Below are 20,197 nucleotides of genomic sequence, written 5' to 3'. Positions count from 1 at the left end.
CAGCAGAGTTTGTTTAGAGGAGCCGGAAGATGAAAAAAACACATTGCGTACTTTGAAACTTCTCCCTGGCCATACAGTGGAGCTCAGCATCCATCGTAAAACCGACATTAACTCTGCAGGCAATGTTTTCGGCAAAAGTTGAATGTTGAATTAGTCATGTCACACACATCTTTTTTTTTTTACAAATTCACGGGGTCCTCGGTTTATGATGGTTCCAACGCACATTTTGAGGGTACTAACAATGTGCATGAACTAGTTTAGTGATTTTCAAAGTATGGTAGGGCTCCCTCTAGTTAAAGTTAAGTTAAAGTACCACTGATTATCACACCCAACTAAGTGGGGTGAAATTTGTTCTCCACATTTGACCCATCCCCTGAGTGAGGTTGATGAAAGATTCACTGCTTCAGCACCGTTGTATTTACCTGAACTTTCAATGTCATCCATATGATGTCAACTTTGGTGATATTTGTACCCCCGAAAAAAGTAATCGAATGAGTGTAGCTTATTGTGAGAAATGTCTGTGATCGATTATATAGACACGTTGACTCTCAGCGAGCCCCGCGTGTGTGTTTTACAACTAATCCATGAAGGATCCTCTTCCTCGGCTTCCTCTTCCTCCCAGGATGTCCGGGTCACATCAAAGGGAGAGCGGCGACCTTTGAACCGGCGACCCCAGTTTAGCAGCTTTTACGAGGCACTATGGCGAGAATCCATTAGCTACAGCAACAACAAAAACACAGAGACCTTCTGGACAGGTGAAGCCGAGTCATTAAGCATACATGATTATTGTTGCATCGGTTAATAATGACACACCTACTGAGACGTTCCCATTAAAACCACACTTTTTAAAAAATCTGTCAAAAGGGGGGGCTGTATAAACAGATCCTGAAGCTACATTTACATGACAGGTTTTCATCCTGATAGCCCGATCTTTTCTAATGCTATTATCCAAATAATTTTGTAGAGTGAATACATACTGGTGTTAATCATGATACATTTGGAGCTTTTTTTTTTTTTTTAACATTGCTCCAGTCTAGTAAAATCTTATCGTCCAAAGAATTTTTTTTGGAAGAAGCTAGGCTGATGTAAAAAAAAAAAATCATGTCAAACAGACTAATCAGGTGACTTGTGCCGTCGGTTAAACTTTCTAAATGTGAGTTTAATCACAGCATCCCTATCTAACTCGAGATAATTGAGGATGTGTGTGTGTGTGTGTATATTAAGATGGCCTGGAGCGAGAACATTTCAAGTCCAAGGTTGACTGGTGACCTGTTGATAACATTTCTAATTTGTGGTCTTAGGGGAAAATTCTTTTGTTGGAAGGGATTTGTTTTGCTGGGCATATTACGTTAACAACATAATTATTTGATATCTCCAAATGTGATGAGATCACATCCTTGTTTTCACAGCTAATGACAAAAAGTCATGTCCCCTCTAACGCCGAGTATTGCGTGTGTGTGCGTGTGAGAGTGCAGCAGTGCATTTGTGCATGTAAATGGGAGGCCCCGGTTGCATTTGAAGTAGCCCTCCAGCCCTGCGCTCTGTTTTTGTCTTTGTCCCTCATGAGTAACTTATCTAAACTGTCTCGCCCGCGCGGCTTGGCGTGTAGCGTCTCGTTTATTATTCCGCCGCACACCTCCGAGAAGCCATTAGCATAAAAACACACACATTCACATGCAGATGGGCGGGCTCTTAGCCTCTTAGCCGCGCGGCTAATGGCGCTAGCCACTTAATTAAGGTCACTTATGGATAAACTCTGTTAGCACGGGCGCTAATAAGTTGTGGCTAGACAATGGTGCGAGTGTGCGCGCGCGTACGCGGGCATTTATGTTCAAGCATGACCTGCAAGCCTCCATTAGCTGCTGGTTATTGAGTGGTTTGTTTTGCAGAGAGCCTTGTCAAGGTGGTATCATTTCGTACGGACAGCGGTGTGGGTGTGTGTGGGTGTGTGTGTGTGTGTGGTCTCATCAGAGATAAAGTGTCCGTGGTTGGCTGTGAAGCGAGAGCCATGTGGAAAGCGAATATCCGGCACCTCCTTAATTTATAGCCCCTTGCTTTCCTCCCCGTCTCCCTCGCTCATTTGCTCCCGTCCTCCCTTCCGGTGCCTCTCAGGTCGCCTCGTCTAGAAACAATTAGTTCCCCCTCGCTCAAAGCGGGCCAACAAAGCTCACGTTACGTCGGTGTGCGTTTTGTGCGTTTTGAACATGTGTCGTCCCGCCGGTGAGCGTAACCTTGTTCTCGGCGCATCGCAGCACACGTTGCTTCCGAAGTCCTGGTCAACTTTCACCTCCGATAGTGGAGGCAAGTTGAGATGAAGGTTCGGCACGTAAAGTCACTATGAAAGTTAACACTTGTCAAAGGTAATAAACGTAACTTTTAAAATGCAAAATGAAGAATACAAATACTGTACCGGCGCTGTGAAACCTGGTACTTCTGGCAGACGTTCGTCTTGGTCTCCCATTGAGAAGATGAAGATGACGGCAAAGGAGAAGATGAAGATGACGGCAAAGGAGAAGATGGCATGACGACGAGGACGAAGACCAAGAAAAGGACAAAGAAAATGAAGACGACAGAAGAACAAGACTTAGGAGAAAAATGGAAAGGAAGAAGTGAAATAAGATGATGTCGAGGAAGAAGAAGAGGAACAACAACAAAAAGATGAAGAGGAGGAGGAAGAAGAAGTAGAACAAGAAGAAAAAGAGGAACAAGAAGATGATGAACAAGAGGAACAAGAACAAAAAGAAGAGATAGAAGGTGAAGAGTAACAAGAGAACGAATAAGAACAAAAACAAGAGGAAGAAGAGGAACAAGAACAACTCATAGAAGAGGAGGATGAAGAAGAAGAGGAACGACAACAAAAAGATGAAGGGGAGGAAGAAAAGGAACAAGAGGAAGAAGAAGTGGAACAAGAAGAATAAGAGGAACAAGAAAAATGATGAACAAGAGGAACAAGAACAAAGAGATAGAAGGTGAAGAGTAACAAGAGAACAAATAAGAACAAAAACAAGAGGAAGAAGAAGAGGAACAAGAACAACACATAAAAGAGAAACAAGAAGAAGAAGAGGAGGAGGAAGAAGATGAAGAAGAGGAACAAGAACTAAAACAAGAGGAACAAGAAGTAGAAGAAGACGAGGAAGAAGAAGAACAAGAACAAAAAAAAGAGGAACAAGAACAAGTAGAAGAAGAAGACGAGGAAGAGGAAGAAGTGGAACAAGAAGAAGAAGAGGAGCAGGAAAATGAAGAAGAAGAAGAAAATGAACAATGCGACACTGGCTTCTAATTGAAGTAAGCCACTTTAAAACTAAAACGAAACGTTATTGTAGTTAAGCGCACAATTCTGTCGTCCTGGTTTGCGGCGGGAGGCAACACGCACTCCGCTCGCCTTCATTTCCGAACACGGCCTATAATCAGCAGCCCGCGCTTCAACTGTTTACTTTCCTCGGACTTTCTGACGCACTCGGCTCCATCACTCCATTTTCTCGGGGCACCCCGAATAAACCGAACGGCACATTTGAACAACACTCCGAGTCTCCAAACAGGCTGAGAAGAAGCAGCGTATTCCCGAACGTACCCATGACGATGAAAATGGACATTTTTTGACTGATCCGACTTAGAAGGAAGAAAAATAGCAAGAAGACATGCCAAATAGCGAAGTAAAACTGCAGTGCTGTCGATGAGGTCTTGCTCACAAATGTAAACCCGCGATAGAGTGAAGCCGCAATAACTGCACGGCGAAGTAGTGAAGGGATCACTGTACTGTATATTAAAAAAAAAAAACACCAAGATAAGTGACTTGACAGCGACTCGCTGCCCGCAGGTTAACACAAGTAATTTTGTGCCCAGCGGGACACTAAACAACAGATGTTTCTGTTAAACTTTTCACACACGGACAAAGATGTCTGACAATCCCCACAAGACTTGCAACAAAATCAGCCATAATCCCCCCCACCCCCCCTCTGGCGGCCACAAAAAAAGCCAAACCAAAGTTGATCAAATTCCTCTTTCACCCTCCCTCAAAGGAACCTCGTCCATTTCGTTGACGTTCTTCCTTCTTCAGGATTTTGTGGAGATGAAACGTTGTGGTCTCATCTCAACACAACGCGGCAACCTGACACAACAATGTCATCTCCGAAAAGACCCGTCGACAAAAACCTGAACGTTAGGAGGGGGGGGGGATTGACAAAATGGATGGATGGGGGGTGTTTGGGGGGGTTGAAGGAGACCCTGAGAGGAGGATTGACAGGGAAGCAGAAGATGCACAGAAGGATAAAAGATGGATTAAGGTTGTGCCTGAGATTGGCAGGAGCGCTGCGTGTGACGCCGGCGGTAAGCTTCGAGATGTGCGACTTTTATTTGTTGCAACAGCACTCGACGCTCCTCACGTCTCACCGGGAAAAAAGCCTTCATCACAAACGTACTTATCCGGTGTGTGTGTGTGTGTGTGTGTACGTGTGTGTGTGTGTGAATGTAAAGCCCCTTACATGTGATAATGACAGCTGTAATGTCTGCTCTCGACTCAGCTCTCACTTGCATGTTTGTGTATCTGACGCACTTGAAAAGCTTGTTGTGTTAAAGCGGCAACCTATCAGGGAGGGATAATCTTATATGTGTGTGATGAATGTTCTGCGACAGATGCGGTAGAAATCTTCAATTATCACACTTTAATACCTTTTTCATACACACACAAAAAAAACACACGCACACACATGTACACAAATTGACTGAACGTATCAGTAACTTGAACCTTGGCAGTGAGCCGCAGGCTGCTTCACCACGTCTAAGATTACGCCTGTTCAGACCACGTCTAAAAATCGGCACAGCTAGGCTAACTTAATTTTGGTGAGTTTGATTGGGGACATTTTCTGTATTTAACACATACATAAGGCACACCGTATTATTGGACGCAGGCATGGTAAAACGTACGCTATCTTAAAACATGCGGTAGCATACTTTCACGCTAATACATACGCTAGCATGCATGTTTTTAAAAAGGCAGCAGAGCAAAACTCGGTTGTACTTTATTGAAGTATTTAACAATGGAAACAGTGAGTTCGGTCACACTTGAAGTGTTTAACAATCAGTAGTCCTCAACCAGGTTCACATTTCCTGTATATGAGCAACGACGTGTCGGCGGAAATGCTCCCACACAAAATCAGTCTTACTGAAGTCGCACACAACATTCATTAATATTAGGCGCGGCATCGGTTTTTGAGAACATTTAAGACTTTGACGTACGCCTTATGGTCGGGAAAATACGATACGCGGACATGCATGGTGGACGTCAGACATATTTCATTCATTAATATATCAACTGTGGACATCAAACCCTCTGTATTATATTTTTTAATCGTCCCAACGGGTGGCACTGCTAAGGGGGAACACTTGAACAACGTGCCCACTTCACAAACACGGACATGTTATTGCTATGTCGAGACTCGAGCTTAGCTAGCTGTTTAGCATGCTAGAGCTACTAACGCACAACAAAATAAATAAATCTGACACATTGTCTTTTACACGGAATATCTCTCATAATTTTGACACACGCTTAGTGTTTGCCGTGATCTTCATTTCGCCGCCTCGCATGTCTTTCCCCCTTTTGATGGCTGCGTATCTTCCTCCCCATCAGGCGCACAATGACATCATTAAATGGAGACGGCGCAGGAGGTCGACGCCATCCACTGCCTGTCCATCATCATCAACGCCCTCCAGGAAAGACGTGTTTATCTGCGGCTGATGGACAGGTACGGTTTGTGTGTATGTGCGTGTGTGCACTGAATGAAATGTGTCTTTTAAAGGTTTTTACACACCTGGAAGAGACAAACAAATTACCAGAACGTGCTAATACTTTCAGTATTTGGCAAGCTAGTTGTTGATTCAGCCTTTTTTTCCCCCCTGTGGTTTATCTTGCTATTTAGCTTTCGCTAGCTGGCTGTTGAGTGTTACTTAAAATGTATTATTATTGGTTTATTGTTCAGAACCACTTGTTCAGAGAGTTTTCATACTTGGCCTACATATAGACGCTAATTAGCATCACCCTTAGCTAGCCTGATAAGTTCTTTGTTGGACATGTAAACTGCTTCATTGACTACCATTGGGTTGCTTTATACCCATGTGCTGTATTTTATTGAATGGTGGCAAACAGCAGAAAGGTTAAACATTACTAGCATACGGCTGAACAGCTTTATCGTAAATTTGGGGCATCTTTTAATTAGCAGCTAACAGCTTTTAGATCAATTATGACTCATTATCTTGTATCATTTCCTTTTTTCGTGATGATTAGCGTCTTTATTTATTTCCTTAGAGATTAATTAAACACTGTTTTTAACATGTCTAATTCATCCATATCATTAGTGTGACATTTTTTAACCGAGCCAAAATATGAGCATGTTTTTTTTTGTCACATGCAACTTAAAAAGGTTGCTTTTTGCCTTGTTTTAATGGAGCAATATGTGACAAATACTGTAGCATTAATAGTCTTCATCTCTACAGTGGAACCTACAGAGGAAAACATTTTTGACCTGCGATTTGTTCTTGTTTTTAATTTGTTCCCATAGGCAAAAATAGAAATTGAACAATGTAATTAGACTGGGTCAAAATGCAATCATCATCCTTTATTAACTTAACAAGTCATTTTCAGCATTTAACATTTTAACATGCGGAACTGTCATTTAGACAAGATCTCCATGGATCTTGAAATATTTCTGAATTAGATTTTTTGTTTTTTCAATTAAGGCCTAAATTAGCATGCCTTAAAATATTTGTTTAAGTCAATGTTTAATTGAAAATGACACACACCAATTAGGCAACCTTTCTTTTTCTCACTGACGAAATAATGCCAATATCAAAGTATTGAGACTTTATTCTTCTGCATAGATTTAAGAAACTTGGTGCCGGATGCTACAAAACCGTCCCAGAACAAGCCAATGTGTTCCTGTATGTTAAATTTTTGCATCTGTAAACGGTAAATTGCCAAAAAGCTTCAGTAGAATAAGATGACCTTGACGTAGAGCAGAAAGTGGCACAAACAATCGCGGTTCGAGCTATTCATTTCTATAATTGAATTATCATTTTCGTCAGGACACTATGGACATTTTTTGGGGGACTATTTTTAGAGATGTGTTATTGGCGGAAAACAAGGAAGTGATGAGAAGGAATTTCTTTTTTGCTGCTTACCACCCCGTGTAGTATGTACTGTATGTAGTACAAATACATTGCAGGCCAATGACATGGGCTGTGTCAAGTGTGAATTTTAGCATATGCTAAGAGCCGCCAACAATGGCACCGTGGGCCACAAATAGACCCCGGGCCGTAGTTTGGACACCTCTGGGCCAGCGGTTTAGCTAGTGAACGGACAACCAAAAGTACATTCTAATTTGTAACGTTAACTGTACTGCAGAACGTGAGAATGGCGACCCCAAGTGGACAAAAATAATACTTGCCCCCTCACATGTTTATATTTTGTTATTATATGCATGAACCCGCTGAGAACATAATGTAAACATAGCCATCAAGTTTTCACTCGACTTATTTCTACCATTTGTCAAATGTAACCAGGCTCCTATTGTTGCTATCCATGACGACTGACGGTGAATGAGGCTTTTGTCACCGCGAGATGGAGTTCTCTGGTGCGCGTCCGTTCCCGCTCATGTGTTTGCGCTGTTCCTCGTGTTTTTACAGTGTGTGTGTGTTACGCCTGGACGGCCGTCACGGGCTCATGCACTCGCTGTCATCCATGATGGTGCGTACAGTATGTTTACACACGGACCGCAAGTGTGTGCGTATGTGTGTGTGCGCGCTCATCACGAGCCTGCAGTCTGGAGCCGTGCCCCGGCCCGACACTCAAGCGGTGGGGTGGCCCGGCGTCCCACAGGGCCCGTGGCTCCGAGCCTGACCCGGAGAATGTTCCAGATCTCTGAAGAAGCTCCATCCGTTTGTGAGCGCACTGTGTGTGTTAGTGTGCGTGTGTGTGTGTGTGTCACTGATTAGCAGACAAGAAGCTTAATGATGTTCCCAGAGCAGATACTCAGCTGAGGAAGAGGAGGAGGAAGACTCGCTATGGGCTTTAATACGTTTAGGAATAGAAGAATACATTTGTTATTGGTTCCATTTTCACGCATGCAGATTGTGCTTTTCTTGTTTTTTTAGCTTTTCACATATTTTTTTTCCCAGCATGTACTGTTTAAGGTCTCGTTCTTTTTACATTTGTACATTATGAATGTTAAAGGGATACTTGACTCAATGAGCCATTTTCAGCAATAAAAAAATATTTTCTCCAGAATGAATTTGATAACTAGATTATTTTTTGTATACAATTAATACCTTTAAAAACTAGTTTTTCCCACTTGTCGTCGACCGAAGATGACATCACCTGTGCTGAGGAAGTAGGTAACGACCAATCCTGGCTCAGTTTGCTGACCAAACCCAGAAAACAGGTGAGCCATGATTGGTGGTTACCTACTTCCTCAGCACAGGTGATGTCATATTCAGTCGACAGCAAGTGGGAACATATAGTATTAATTCTACATGAAAAATAATGAAGTTATCAAATTCATTCTGGACAAAATATGAACTTTTTACTGCTGAAAATGGCTCAATGAGTCAAGTATCCCTTTAAATTGTGACATTGAATCTCATTTCACATTTTACTTACCAACCCCGCCCCTTACTTTTACATGCAGTTAGTAAGCCTTTCAAAACCAAAAAGTATTGACAATTTTAGGGTTTTGAAAGGCCATGTAAACATGCGCAAAACCCTGAATAATGCTGCATTCGAGGAAGGTGGGAATTTAGACATATCCAACTTGGAATTTCCCAGTTCTGACCTCAAAGCGTTCGAAGCGAATGTAGACAACAAAGATGGCTGATTGCGATAAACTGTTTGCTGTTTTGGTTAACATAGTCAGTTGAAATCCTGTTGGGTTACATAAAGCTACTTTCTTTTAATAACTAAATGAATGTAATAATAAATAAATAGAAAAATGTATTTATAATTGTGTGTATTATGTTTTGCCATTCATGGTCTTTGTCGCTACAAGGTTTTCCGAGTTCAAAGGGGCGTTCCCGTGCATATTTCCAGGTTGATCGAATGCAGCGTTGGCCTAGTACAGAAACGACTTGTTTACGCGGCGGCCATCTTACATTGCCACTCGCTAAACAAGCCTGACTTGAATACACTGTTTTCTCAGTGGGATTTGTGCTGTTTATGGAAAAAAAATGCCACACATGAGTTATGTAGCAAAATCCAGCCGTTTTTAATCCATCTAAGGGGGCGGCCATTTTGCCACTTGCTGTTGACTGAAGATGACATCACAGTTGCAACGACCAATTACAGCTTACCTGTTTGTTTGTTTTTAGCTGAACTGTGATTTGTTGTTGCCTGAGACCTGAGCAACTGCGATGTCATTTTCACGCGACGGCAAGTGGCAAAATGGCTGCCTTCTGATATTGAGAAAAGAAGATTGCTGAAGAAGAAGATTGCTGCTTAACTCGTATTCCACTAAAGCAAAATTAACCAAAATACTGTATTTAGACCAGTGGGGGCTGCATAGAACATATTACTGTAAAAAAAAATATATATATTTTAGGTTGACTTTCCTAATGCCCCACTGATGTTCCTCCAAGTTTAAATAAAATGTGTTGCAATTGTACTTGCAAGACGACATCTCTACTTGGTATCAACAAGTGCTGAAAAGTAAGCCCTCGTAGTGCTCGAGGTGCATCCCTAATATCAACCACCTGATATGACAACAGATAATATCTCGATCAAAGTGCACATGTAAACATAGCGAGTGTCTTTTCACTCTTTATGTTAAAATCCTCCTGGGCACTATAATCCACATGCGCGCCACTCTGTGTGTGCATGTTGACATATTTGTGCGCTTTGTATCGGCGGCTACATTCGCGATGGCGCTTGTGTTTGTGTGCCGTTGCCTCGCCAGGGTCCCACGGTGGCTGTTCTCCCCCGCGCTCCAGACGCCTGCTCGGGCGATAGCATTGTCTGCGTGTCCAAAGACCTGCCGGCTGCCCTATTCCGCCACGTCTTTATCATGCTAATACAGCCAGAGACGGAAGCAGGGAGGCGGGAGAGGGGAACGATAGCTCCGCAAATAGAGGAGAGGTAATCTTTCCTCTCTCTCTCTCTCTCTCTCTCCCTCTCTTTTCGTCGGCCTTCCTTTCTTTCGCCCTCCCCGCTCCTCCTCCTTCGCTGCCTTTCTTCTCGTGCCCGCACCCTCTTCATCTGCCGCTTCCTTATCTCCCCCTCACTTCTTTGATAATCCCTCTGAACATTGTCTTCATAATTACACACAACAATGATTCCCATCCTTGCTGGAGAAATGCGCACGGAAAATATTTCATATTTCGCAGAGAGAATTAATAACTTGGGCCTGTGGTTTTTATCCCTCCACGTTTGTGTGCGTGTGTGTGTGTGTGTGTTGTTTTAACACGACTGTTACATTATGCATGCTGACAGCCCGTCCTGTTCCCTTTAAAAGCCCATCTTGTTTCCCCATTATATCTGCTTTCCCAGTTAATAGAGCTCTTTGTGTGCCACTTCCCTTCATGCAGCCGCTGCTACAACACAAAAGGTCAACGGCGCTACCACCTGACAAGCCGCCGCCGGCGCCCCGGACCACTTGCTCGCGAATGTGACGGCGGCCGCACAGGTGACCTGAATATATCAGGACAAGGTTCGTTATGGAAATGAGATAGATCTGTGTGGTTTACCTTCCACCAGAGGTGGGAACAAACAAATGACAAATTCTTTGTTACTGTACTCATTTGTAACAGATTGATCAGGTTATATCTATACTTGACTTGAGATTTTATTGTCTGATTTGAACGGAGATACAGTGTGCCGCCTCGAGATTCAATTGACAGTTACTTTAGAGTACAGCTCAGACTGAATTGACTTGAATAGTTAGTTACTCAATGTACTTTTGCCAAAAAACACATCATACTCCGTTAAATGAAACATCCAATTTGATCAAAATTGTCAATTGAGTGCACTTATAGAGAGCTTTTTCTTCAGATTTTTACAAAGCCATATTCACTTTTTTTTTTTTACATCCCATTCAAACGTATTGGAGTGCAGCCTACTTTGGCGTGATATTTGACTCGTTGAGCCATTTTCAGCTGTAAAAAGTTCGTATTTTGTCCAGAATTAGTTTGATAACGTCATTATTTTTCATGTTTAATTAATACCTTTTAAAACACATTTTTTCTATTTGATGTCGACTGAAAATGACATCACCTGTGCTGAGGAAGTAGGTAACGACCAATCACGGCTCACCTGTTTTCTGGGTTTGGTCAGCAAACTGAGCCAGTTCCTCAGCACAGGTGATGTCATCTTCAGTCGACAGCAAGTAGCAAAATTCGTTTTTAAAGGTATTAATTATTCATGAAAAATAATGAAGTTTATCACATTAATTAGAGACAAAATATATACTTACGGTTGAAAATGGCTCAATGAGTCAAGTATCCCTTTAAGTAAGTTTAAAATAACTTTAAACTCCAGCAGCCTGTGCTTTACCCTGGGCTAACAACAGAACAAAGGATGTTTTTTTCATCTTTGGTTACATTTGAATTCTGTCCTGTCAATTAAAGGCTAGAAAGCCAACTAAATCAATCAATCAATAAAGTTTATGTTGAAAAAAATCCATCTACATGCTACTAGCTATGGAGGACCAAAATTCTAAATAAATAAATAAATACATTTGTATTAAATTTTTGAGTTATATATTTTTTACATCCATTTATATTTTTACTTTTTGTCATTTATGTATTTATTTAGTCATGTATTTATTTTGAATTTTGGCAGTTTTGGTATTCCATAATTAGCCACATCCTAGCTAGCGTCTAAGCTAGTTCGTCTTGCGGGTCACGGCCTCCATGTTTGCAAACTCTCTCTTTCGTTTGTTGCTAGCGCGGCCTTAGCTAGCTTACGCCTCGCTGTTAGCCGGCTAATGACGGCAGAGAGACTAGTGTTTTGATTGGGGATCAAGTACTTACATACTTACATAAATAACCACATGCTTCATTTTTATATTATGTTTTTCCCCACTGACTTTGAAACACTGATCATGTCCCTCTAGCTGTGCTCTCACTCTTTTTTTCTTTTTTTTCTCGCTTTAAGGAGTCATTTTTCTAAGTCCGAGCAAGAACTTTATTGATTTCCAAGCACTAAGATGTTGGAGGTAATTGAAACAAATAGTCACATTAGTACATGTCTCCTGTCAGACTTCTACCTTTCGCAGCATTTCCGTAGCTTCTTCACGCTTTCAGGGTTCGCTCTATTTGTCAAAGCAAAAATCACTTTTGACTTGAAGAAACATATCAGAGGTTACTGAGGTTACTTCATTTTTTTTTTTGAAATGACACGCTTCAAGTTTTTGAGGATTATCAATGGGAAAACTCCTTTCAAGCAATTCTGAACTCACATCAAAGGTTTGATTACATATAATGTTTGGATATCATTATTGATTTTTGAACCAGCAACAGATTTTAAGAAGTACCTGAGGGCCCCCCCCCCCACTGTCACAATTGAGCAGATATTTGATGCATTATCGAGTTTTAAGTTTCATTTTCGAGTCAAGCAAGAACACTATTGATTCAACCATGTTTGAGCCAAAACGTCAAATCGTCACATTTTCCACCGACCTTCTGCGAACTTTCAAGGCAAGATCTCTATTGACTTTAAAGGGTGTTTAAAAAAACCTTTTCAAGAAATCTGCGGCCATCATTTTTTTTTTAATTCTTCATATTCAACCTGCAAACTTAGACTGATGGATTATTTTCCTGACTCCTGCCATTTGTATATAATCTCAATTTGTAATTGAGGAACATTTACCACCAGGAGCATTTACAGCTAACAATCCTTACTGTATCTCCGTCTTTTTGAACCCTTTCAAGCATCCATTTCTGTTTTCCTTTTAATACCACGCGCAGACGGACAAACCCGTAATTGCTTTCGAACATCCCAAATAAATCAGATCTGCTAATGTGCCGTTTTTCTGTACAACGTCCAAATGAATAAAACATGAAATTATTTTATTTTTTAATGCCATCAATTCCTTATTAAATACAGCCATACCCACCGTCGCCTACTTTCTGAGCCATAATTCCTTAGCGTTAAGGCATTCTTTGGACACTTTCCCTTTTACAAATGACTCGCAAGCAGTTCGGGCGTGTGTGCATTTGAATACATTTGCATCTGATCTATCATGTGTTACTCAGGACGCCTCCGTCGTCTCTTCATTATACACAATAGCCACATGAAATAATATCCTCCTCTGCTGCCATCTTGTCTCCTCATTCTCTTCCCCCTTGTTTTTTTTTCCTTCTTCTTTTTTTGACCTCCTCCACATCCCTCATGCGAGTGTGGACCTTTGCCACTGATCCATGGACGCTAATGGCCGCCTCGCCGCCGCTGGAACACCCACACACTTGGGAGCATGTTTGTTTCAAAACGTACAAATGAAAACTGTGAAAGAACAGTATTTTGTGTAGCATGCTCACATACTTATGTCTTGTATGTTTGTGCGTTTTGTATGTGAGCGTATGTGTGTGTGTGTGTGTGTGTGGATCATTTCACGGTGCGGATTAAAGAGGGTCAGGTATGATATCTTGTTTCCTGTGACCCGCTCATCGCATGGTTTCCCACACTCATCACTTCACTTTATCACATCCTTCTTGCTGACAGTGTTAGCCTGGACCCCCAAACACGCACACACACACACACACACACACACGCACGCACACGCCACTGAGCCGCACTGTAAATCCACATTATCTCCAGATACCTGTGTATGTGTGTCTAAATGTCCGCCTGTGTGTGTGTAACGTTATATTCCTGTCATAACAAACACTCCAGACTGTATTTGTTTGTGTGTGCGTGCGCGCGCGCGTCTCTTTCCTGTAAGTTATTGCAGGTTATGATAACAACAGCTTCTCCTGTCAACAGCCCGTAATGTCAAATTTACAGGGTTGCCCCCGGTAACCAGCGGGACTTGCCTGGCTGAGTGGCTCGAGTCGGAGACGATCTATCACGCAGACGCGCGCACGCGCTCTCTGACGAAGAACAAAGCTAAATAAGTAATTGTGAACTCTTTTTTTAAAAAACAATATGGATTAAAAAGGGTCAGGCACAACTTTTTGGGCTATTCGTTTAACCCAAAAAGTTTGGTTAAATAAATAAGAAGGTATAAAACAACCTAAAAGTGGCTTGTTTTGCAATTTTTGGGGTTTGGGTTGTGGGTTATTCATTTTGACCCATGACTTTTGTACAATCCAACCCAATTTTTTTGGGGGCCCATTCTCAGTTAGAGGTTGTGGGTTCGAATCCGGGCTCCGACCTTTCTGTGAGGAGTTTGCATGTTCTCCCTATGCTTCTGTGGGTTTTCTCCGGTGACTCTGGTTTCCTCACGCCTTCCAAAAACATGTTTGTCTTTATGTGCCTGCTTCTCTAATGTAGACATATGTTCATAGATGGACTTTAAAAAAAAAAAAAAAAAAAAAAAAAAAAAAATATATATATATATATATATATATATATATATATATATATATATATATATATATATATATATTAATGTAATTGTGATTAATTAGCAAATGCATTTTAACTAACTAACTTTTTGGGGAAAATTACTAAAATAAAAAATACATATTTCACAATAAAATTATTCATTGTATTTTCCCAATTATTTAATTATAATCAATTACCCAACTTTCTATTAATTTGAAAATGTTAAATGTGTATGTAACATTTGTTTACAAAAAAAAAAAAAAAAAAAAAAAAATATATATATATATATATATATATATATATATATTATAGTTTACCATAAATTATTTAATGAAGTAAATTAATAAAAACATAAATAAAACATTAATAAATAAAAATTAATTTTAAGCAACCTTAAATAAACACTCAGTGGGCCGGAATAAAGAAGGATGATGTATGTGGCCCTTTGGCCATACTTTGGCTTCTCCTAAGAGGTACTGTCTGCAGGTGAGTAAATAAATCAGCCTGCCACTATTTGGAAAATATACAAAAAAATTCTCATAATTAAAAAACTATCATAATGAAAAGGCTTAAGTTTATTTAGAGTAGCCTACTTATTTATCAAGTCACAAGTCTGATGATTGAGTTTAGCAAGAAACAATCAAATCAACGTTAGACCGCAACCATAAATTTGGGAAAAAAAATATAAAGAAAAAACTAAAAACTGTTTGTTGGCAGAATCTATGAATATAATAATATAAATCAGCTCACTTTGGATATATTGCGGCCAATGAGTGCATGCATAAAAGTTGTAAAAGTTCGCAACAAGATGAAGAAAACGAAAAAAACCCTCTTCCTTAAAGTGATCAAAGCTGCACTCAAACACTTTTAAACGGCCTCGCTGGCACTGAAGCGAAACCTTAGGGACGTATCGGTCGGCGCGATCGTGCGGCGAGTTCACACTGCCAGTGTTTTACTTCTTATCACGCCTTTTCTCATTCTTGATCTCATCTTGATAAACCTGTTTAATTCTTATCATAATAGACTATTTCATGCACCGATGCCTCTTCACTCCCGCACGGCGGCGACGGGGTACAATTGGTTTGTTATGCTCCTATTCTTCGTCTTGCCTCGCCGCCGAGCGCGCACAATTTTATTGCCTTGTCTTTTGTTCTTTTATCCAACAGAACTGTCGGCCCACTTCTGTCTCTTTGGTTGTCTCTTCAAACATCCGTACACGCTACGCTAAAAGGGAACATTTGTTCCAGCTTACTCCATTTTAAACTTGTGTGCAACTCGTTGCGAATACAAGTTTGTGACTTTCACGAATAACAGCCATGATAGGGCAAGGAATTACATCAACTTAAAGTGGAAGTCAACCTTCAACATTTCTTGACAATAATATGTTATATGTGACCTCACTAGTCTAAACATGACATTCTGATTAATATTAGATTTATGGAATATGACTTACGAAGCAAAATCCAGCCAGTTTTTATCCATAACAGAAAGGCGGCCATTTTGCCACTTGCTGTCGACTGAAGATGACATCACAGTTGCTCAGGGCTCAGGCAATGACCAATCACAGCTCAAGTGTTTTCTGAAGCTGAGCTGTGATTGGTTGTTACCTGAGACCTGAGCAACTGTAGTCAGGTTTCCATCCAATTGTTTTGAATTTTTTAAGCAAATTTACTTAAAATGCGCAAAACTTATGCTCGTTTCCGTCTGTTCTTTTTTTGTGAATATTGAGAAGGGACTCCACCGCTGTGATCCACCAGTAATTTAAAAGAAGAAGAAGAAAACCAGGAAGCGACTGCGCCCTGCGATGACAACTTACCTTACTTTATCGTCCAACATTGCTTTTGGACTACAAACATACATGTGATGTAATATCCGGTCAAAACGTGCGACGTGTATCTGGTCTTGCCAGTGGTTATTCGCAAAAGCTGTTCTTTCCATAGCCAAAATTCGCATTTTACTTTTTTTGGTACGCTTCAAAATCCACCCCCCTCTAAGCGTAAAAACTTTTTTATGCAAACTTTGGGCCCTTTTTTGAATTTGAGTTTTATTTTCACATTTCTTGAAAATTCCAATAATAATGGGTGGGTGGAAACCCAACTTGTGATTTTCACTCGACAACAATTGGCAAAATGGCCGCCTTCTGATATTGATAAAAACTGCTGGATTTTGCTGCTTAACTCGTATTCCACTAACACAATATTAACCAAAATACCGTATTTAGACTAGTGGAGCTGCATAGAACATATTATTGTCAATAAAAAAAAATTGTCTTTTTAAAACTTTAATGTCAAAATGAACAAGACCCGTGTGATTTCAGGCAACCAATCATCCTGCAGCATCCTGAGGAGATTTAAGGACAAAAATAGTAATTATGAGAGTTTGACGTTATACTGCTTGATACATATTCTAAAAACAATGAAGTGTGTTGCAAATATAGCTCCATTATTCCAAAATAAAAGTATTAAAACATTTAAAAAAAAAATTACATTTGCAAATAAATCATGAATTGAAAAGAAACTATAAAGAAATATAGGTAATATAGAAAAAATACAATACCGTTGTCAAAATGTTAGAATTTTTAATAAAAATACGACATGGTTTGTGGTACGCTTTCAAAAACATGCTCCCGTGTGCGATGTTACATGAGCACATGCGTGTGCAGGGGTCTTGGTGTGTACGTGTGCGCTGAGAAGACGGTTACATGTCATGATGTGTCATGTTAGTCACTGCCCCTCCGACAGCTCATGTCAATAGGCTGCTGATACAGCTGTCATCATGTCGTGGTGTGAATGAGCTTGGCTCGACTGTGCACGTCTGTATGTTTGTACTTTCAGTGTGGTGTGCAGTGTGTGTAGTGTGTGTATAGTCCCAGACGGAAGCCCAGAGGACAGATGGCGGGTTCAGACGCAGACTGACACAGCGTAACCAAGTGATTACACACTCAATGACTCCCCCTGAAGAGAGCGAAAGGGAGAAAAGGAAGGGGGGAAGGGGACGAGAGGGGGTGGGAGAGAAGCTGGGACATTTTAATGGAAAGACGGAAAGTGGGGAGAGATTTTTTTAACCGATCGATTATTGGAAAGTGTGGGATATTGATTGAGAAAGTGCAAGGTGTTAGTTAAGATATGGCGAGGAGGTCGTGAAGTAAACATGACAAGCGTAAAGAGAGGGAAAAAGGTCATGTAGAGGAACACGTGGATTACATGATGGACAATTAGAGACGAAAGTATAAGGCCACGAAAGAAGTGAAAATGGAGTGGAGCTACCAGGAATCCCAAAACATGCATTTTAGCTTAACTGAAGACTGTAATTTGTCCATAGTTGGAAATGTGAGTGTGAGATGGGGTTTAAGAATTCACGGCAATTTAGTCTTCACGGCCTTCTCTGCTGGCCTCAACACATTCAGAAGTCATCACTGAATTGTATTACTTCATTTCTAACAGTCTTTTATCGTTATTTTTTAATGCGACTCTTTGCTTGTCAGCTTCCAGTAGTGTATATGTGAATTGTTTGTCTTTGTTTGCCATTTTCATAAACGGGTGCCCGTGCGCTCAGCATAAAAAAGGGGCGCATCTTCCTAGTTTTGCGTGTTTGTGAATTTGGTAGGCCACACTACTCATTTCTTGGTTCATTTCGACTAACTAAACTGCCGCTCCCCAGGCGCATCTGGCAGTTTGGTGACCAAAAGTAGACCAAATTTTAGACTTGCAAAAAAAAAAAAAAAAGTCTAAGTTGTGGCGCAGGCAGACAGATTCGGTGGGCAAGTCATCGTATTTCAATTTCATTCATAAATATGATGCCCGGATGTAGGAGGAAGTCAGAATAATCAGGCAATCCTTTACAAGCATTGAGAAAACATTCTCTCGGGCTGAGATTCGAACCCGGATTCTCTTGATGGTGGTGCAGATGAATTAATCACTACCTCAAACAGGTTGCCCCAAAGTCGTCCACCAAAGTTGAAAGAGATCAATTTCCCAAACTGTCCACAAATCGCAGCACTTTCCTTTCGTCCTCGTGTATATATCGTCCTTGATTGCTTCAAGGTTTGTCACTGTGACGGAGCTGTCACTGCATATTAAATCGCACACACACCGATTGGACTTCAGAGTCGGCGTATGATTCATGGGCGTCGGTAGCATCCCATGTGTTTCGTCATGTGTCTGCAGCCCTTTTTTAAAGTGTGTGAGCGAGTGCTGTCAAACCTCTGCCTGCTGTTTATGGCCTTCAGCCCGACCAAACTACTACACACAACGAGCCCAGGTCAGGTCAAGCGGGATCATGGGAAACGGTTCCTGTGGCCCTTCTCACCTTTTTCATCTCCGAGCGTCTCAAAAACATCCCAGACCTTGCGCTCTGTGCCCTTCTCCTCTTCCTCCTCCTCCTCTTCCTCCACACACCAGGCTTATAATAGTTTTGGAATTTTCATTCTTGTTAGTTTTTATTTCGTTTTCATCTATTTATTTTTATTTTTTTAGCTACCAGTAGTTTTAATTCGTTGTCAGATTTGAGTTTTTATTAGTTAACATTTTAATATTTTCTGTAGTTCTTTTGTGCAAGATTAAAAAAAAAACACTAAGTATTGTGTAGCATAAATTCAACAAAATTATTACATTACTAACAGCCATCCTCAAATCAAATACAGTCCACAGTGCATAATACTGCTTCTAATGTTCGATGCATCACAACCCTATATATATATATATTAGGGGTGTGAATTGCGTTGCACCTGGCGATTCGATCCGTATCACGATTCATAGGTCACGATTTGATTCGATGCTGATTAATCCCGATACAAATCTATGAATTGATTATTGCGATTTTTTTCTTTCTCTTCATTTTTTTTTACTCAAATTTAGAAAATACTAATCAGTAAACTTGTACATGTACACTGTAAGATTTGTATGAAAATGTATATATTTATCTGACACTTCAGGCTTATAACAGAGCTACTGTATTTAACAAACAGGTTGCAGTCTGTTTCATGTTTGAACAGCCCTGAAGTAAAATATTAAGGTTTAATGTTCCATTAATAGAACATTCTTTCATACTTAAAGTGTGAACCCTAACCCTAAGTAAGACATTTTTGTTGAAACATCAAAAATGGATGCTTAAAAATCTATTCGGCTGCATATAGAATCGATTCGAGAATTGTGCACTGTAAGATCGCGATATATTGGCGAATCGATTTTTTAAAACACCCCTAATATATATATATATATATATATATATAGTAATTATATATATATATATATATATATATATATATATATAGTAATTATTAGGGATGTTTAACACCACTTTTTTTCAGACTGATACCGTTACTAGTACTTTTGATGGTCCTATTTTTTTTTTCATATATGAAACAAAATAGAGAATACTTGTTATCGATATATAACGTCGCGTTTTGTCAACCTGGCCACCCCACTGAATAAATTGATTGGCTCTGGAGTGCCTTTATTAAAGGTAAACAAGAAACATAAGTCATTTCTGCTAATGGGCTACAAAAGTGTTAGGATTTATAAAGTGTTTATTAATTAATTAAGCATTTATTGTAAAAAAAAAAAAAGGTAGCAGTAGAGCTAAAAGTATGGCATACTATTTTACTATAAAGTATGAATAAACTTTCCAGTAACCTATTTTGAACCCTTCATAAGGATATCCTCATGTCAAAGT

General features: G+C 40.3%; 1 protein-coding gene across 1 annotated transcript in view; it reads left to right on the top strand.

The window, feature by feature from the left end:
- Window positions 1–20,197, top strand: part of LOC147169554 (uncharacterized) — a 93,607-nt gene that overhangs the window by 28,877 nt on the left and 44,533 nt on the right. Inside the window, exons 8-10 of the mRNA XM_086082791.1 lie at window positions 5,627–5,741; window positions 10,567–10,688; window positions 13,982–14,091. Of these exons, the coding sequence (XP_085938917.1) occupies window positions 5,647–5,741; window positions 10,567–10,688; window positions 13,982–14,091 (327 nt within the window). The 5' untranslated portion in view covers window positions 5,627–5,646. The remainder of the gene's footprint in view (window positions 1–5,626; window positions 5,742–10,566; window positions 10,689–13,981; window positions 14,092–20,197) is intronic.

This window comes from Leptonotus elevatus, chromosome 8, assembly GCF_054856555.1.
Source record: "Leptonotus elevatus isolate MCC_2025b chromosome 8, RoL_Lele_1.0, whole genome shotgun sequence".
Lineage (NCBI taxonomy): Eukaryota > Metazoa > Chordata > Actinopteri > Syngnathiformes > Syngnathidae > Leptonotus > Leptonotus elevatus.
The sequence above is the reverse complement of the archived record's forward strand: the minus strand, read 5'-3'. Positions and strand labels throughout refer to the sequence as shown.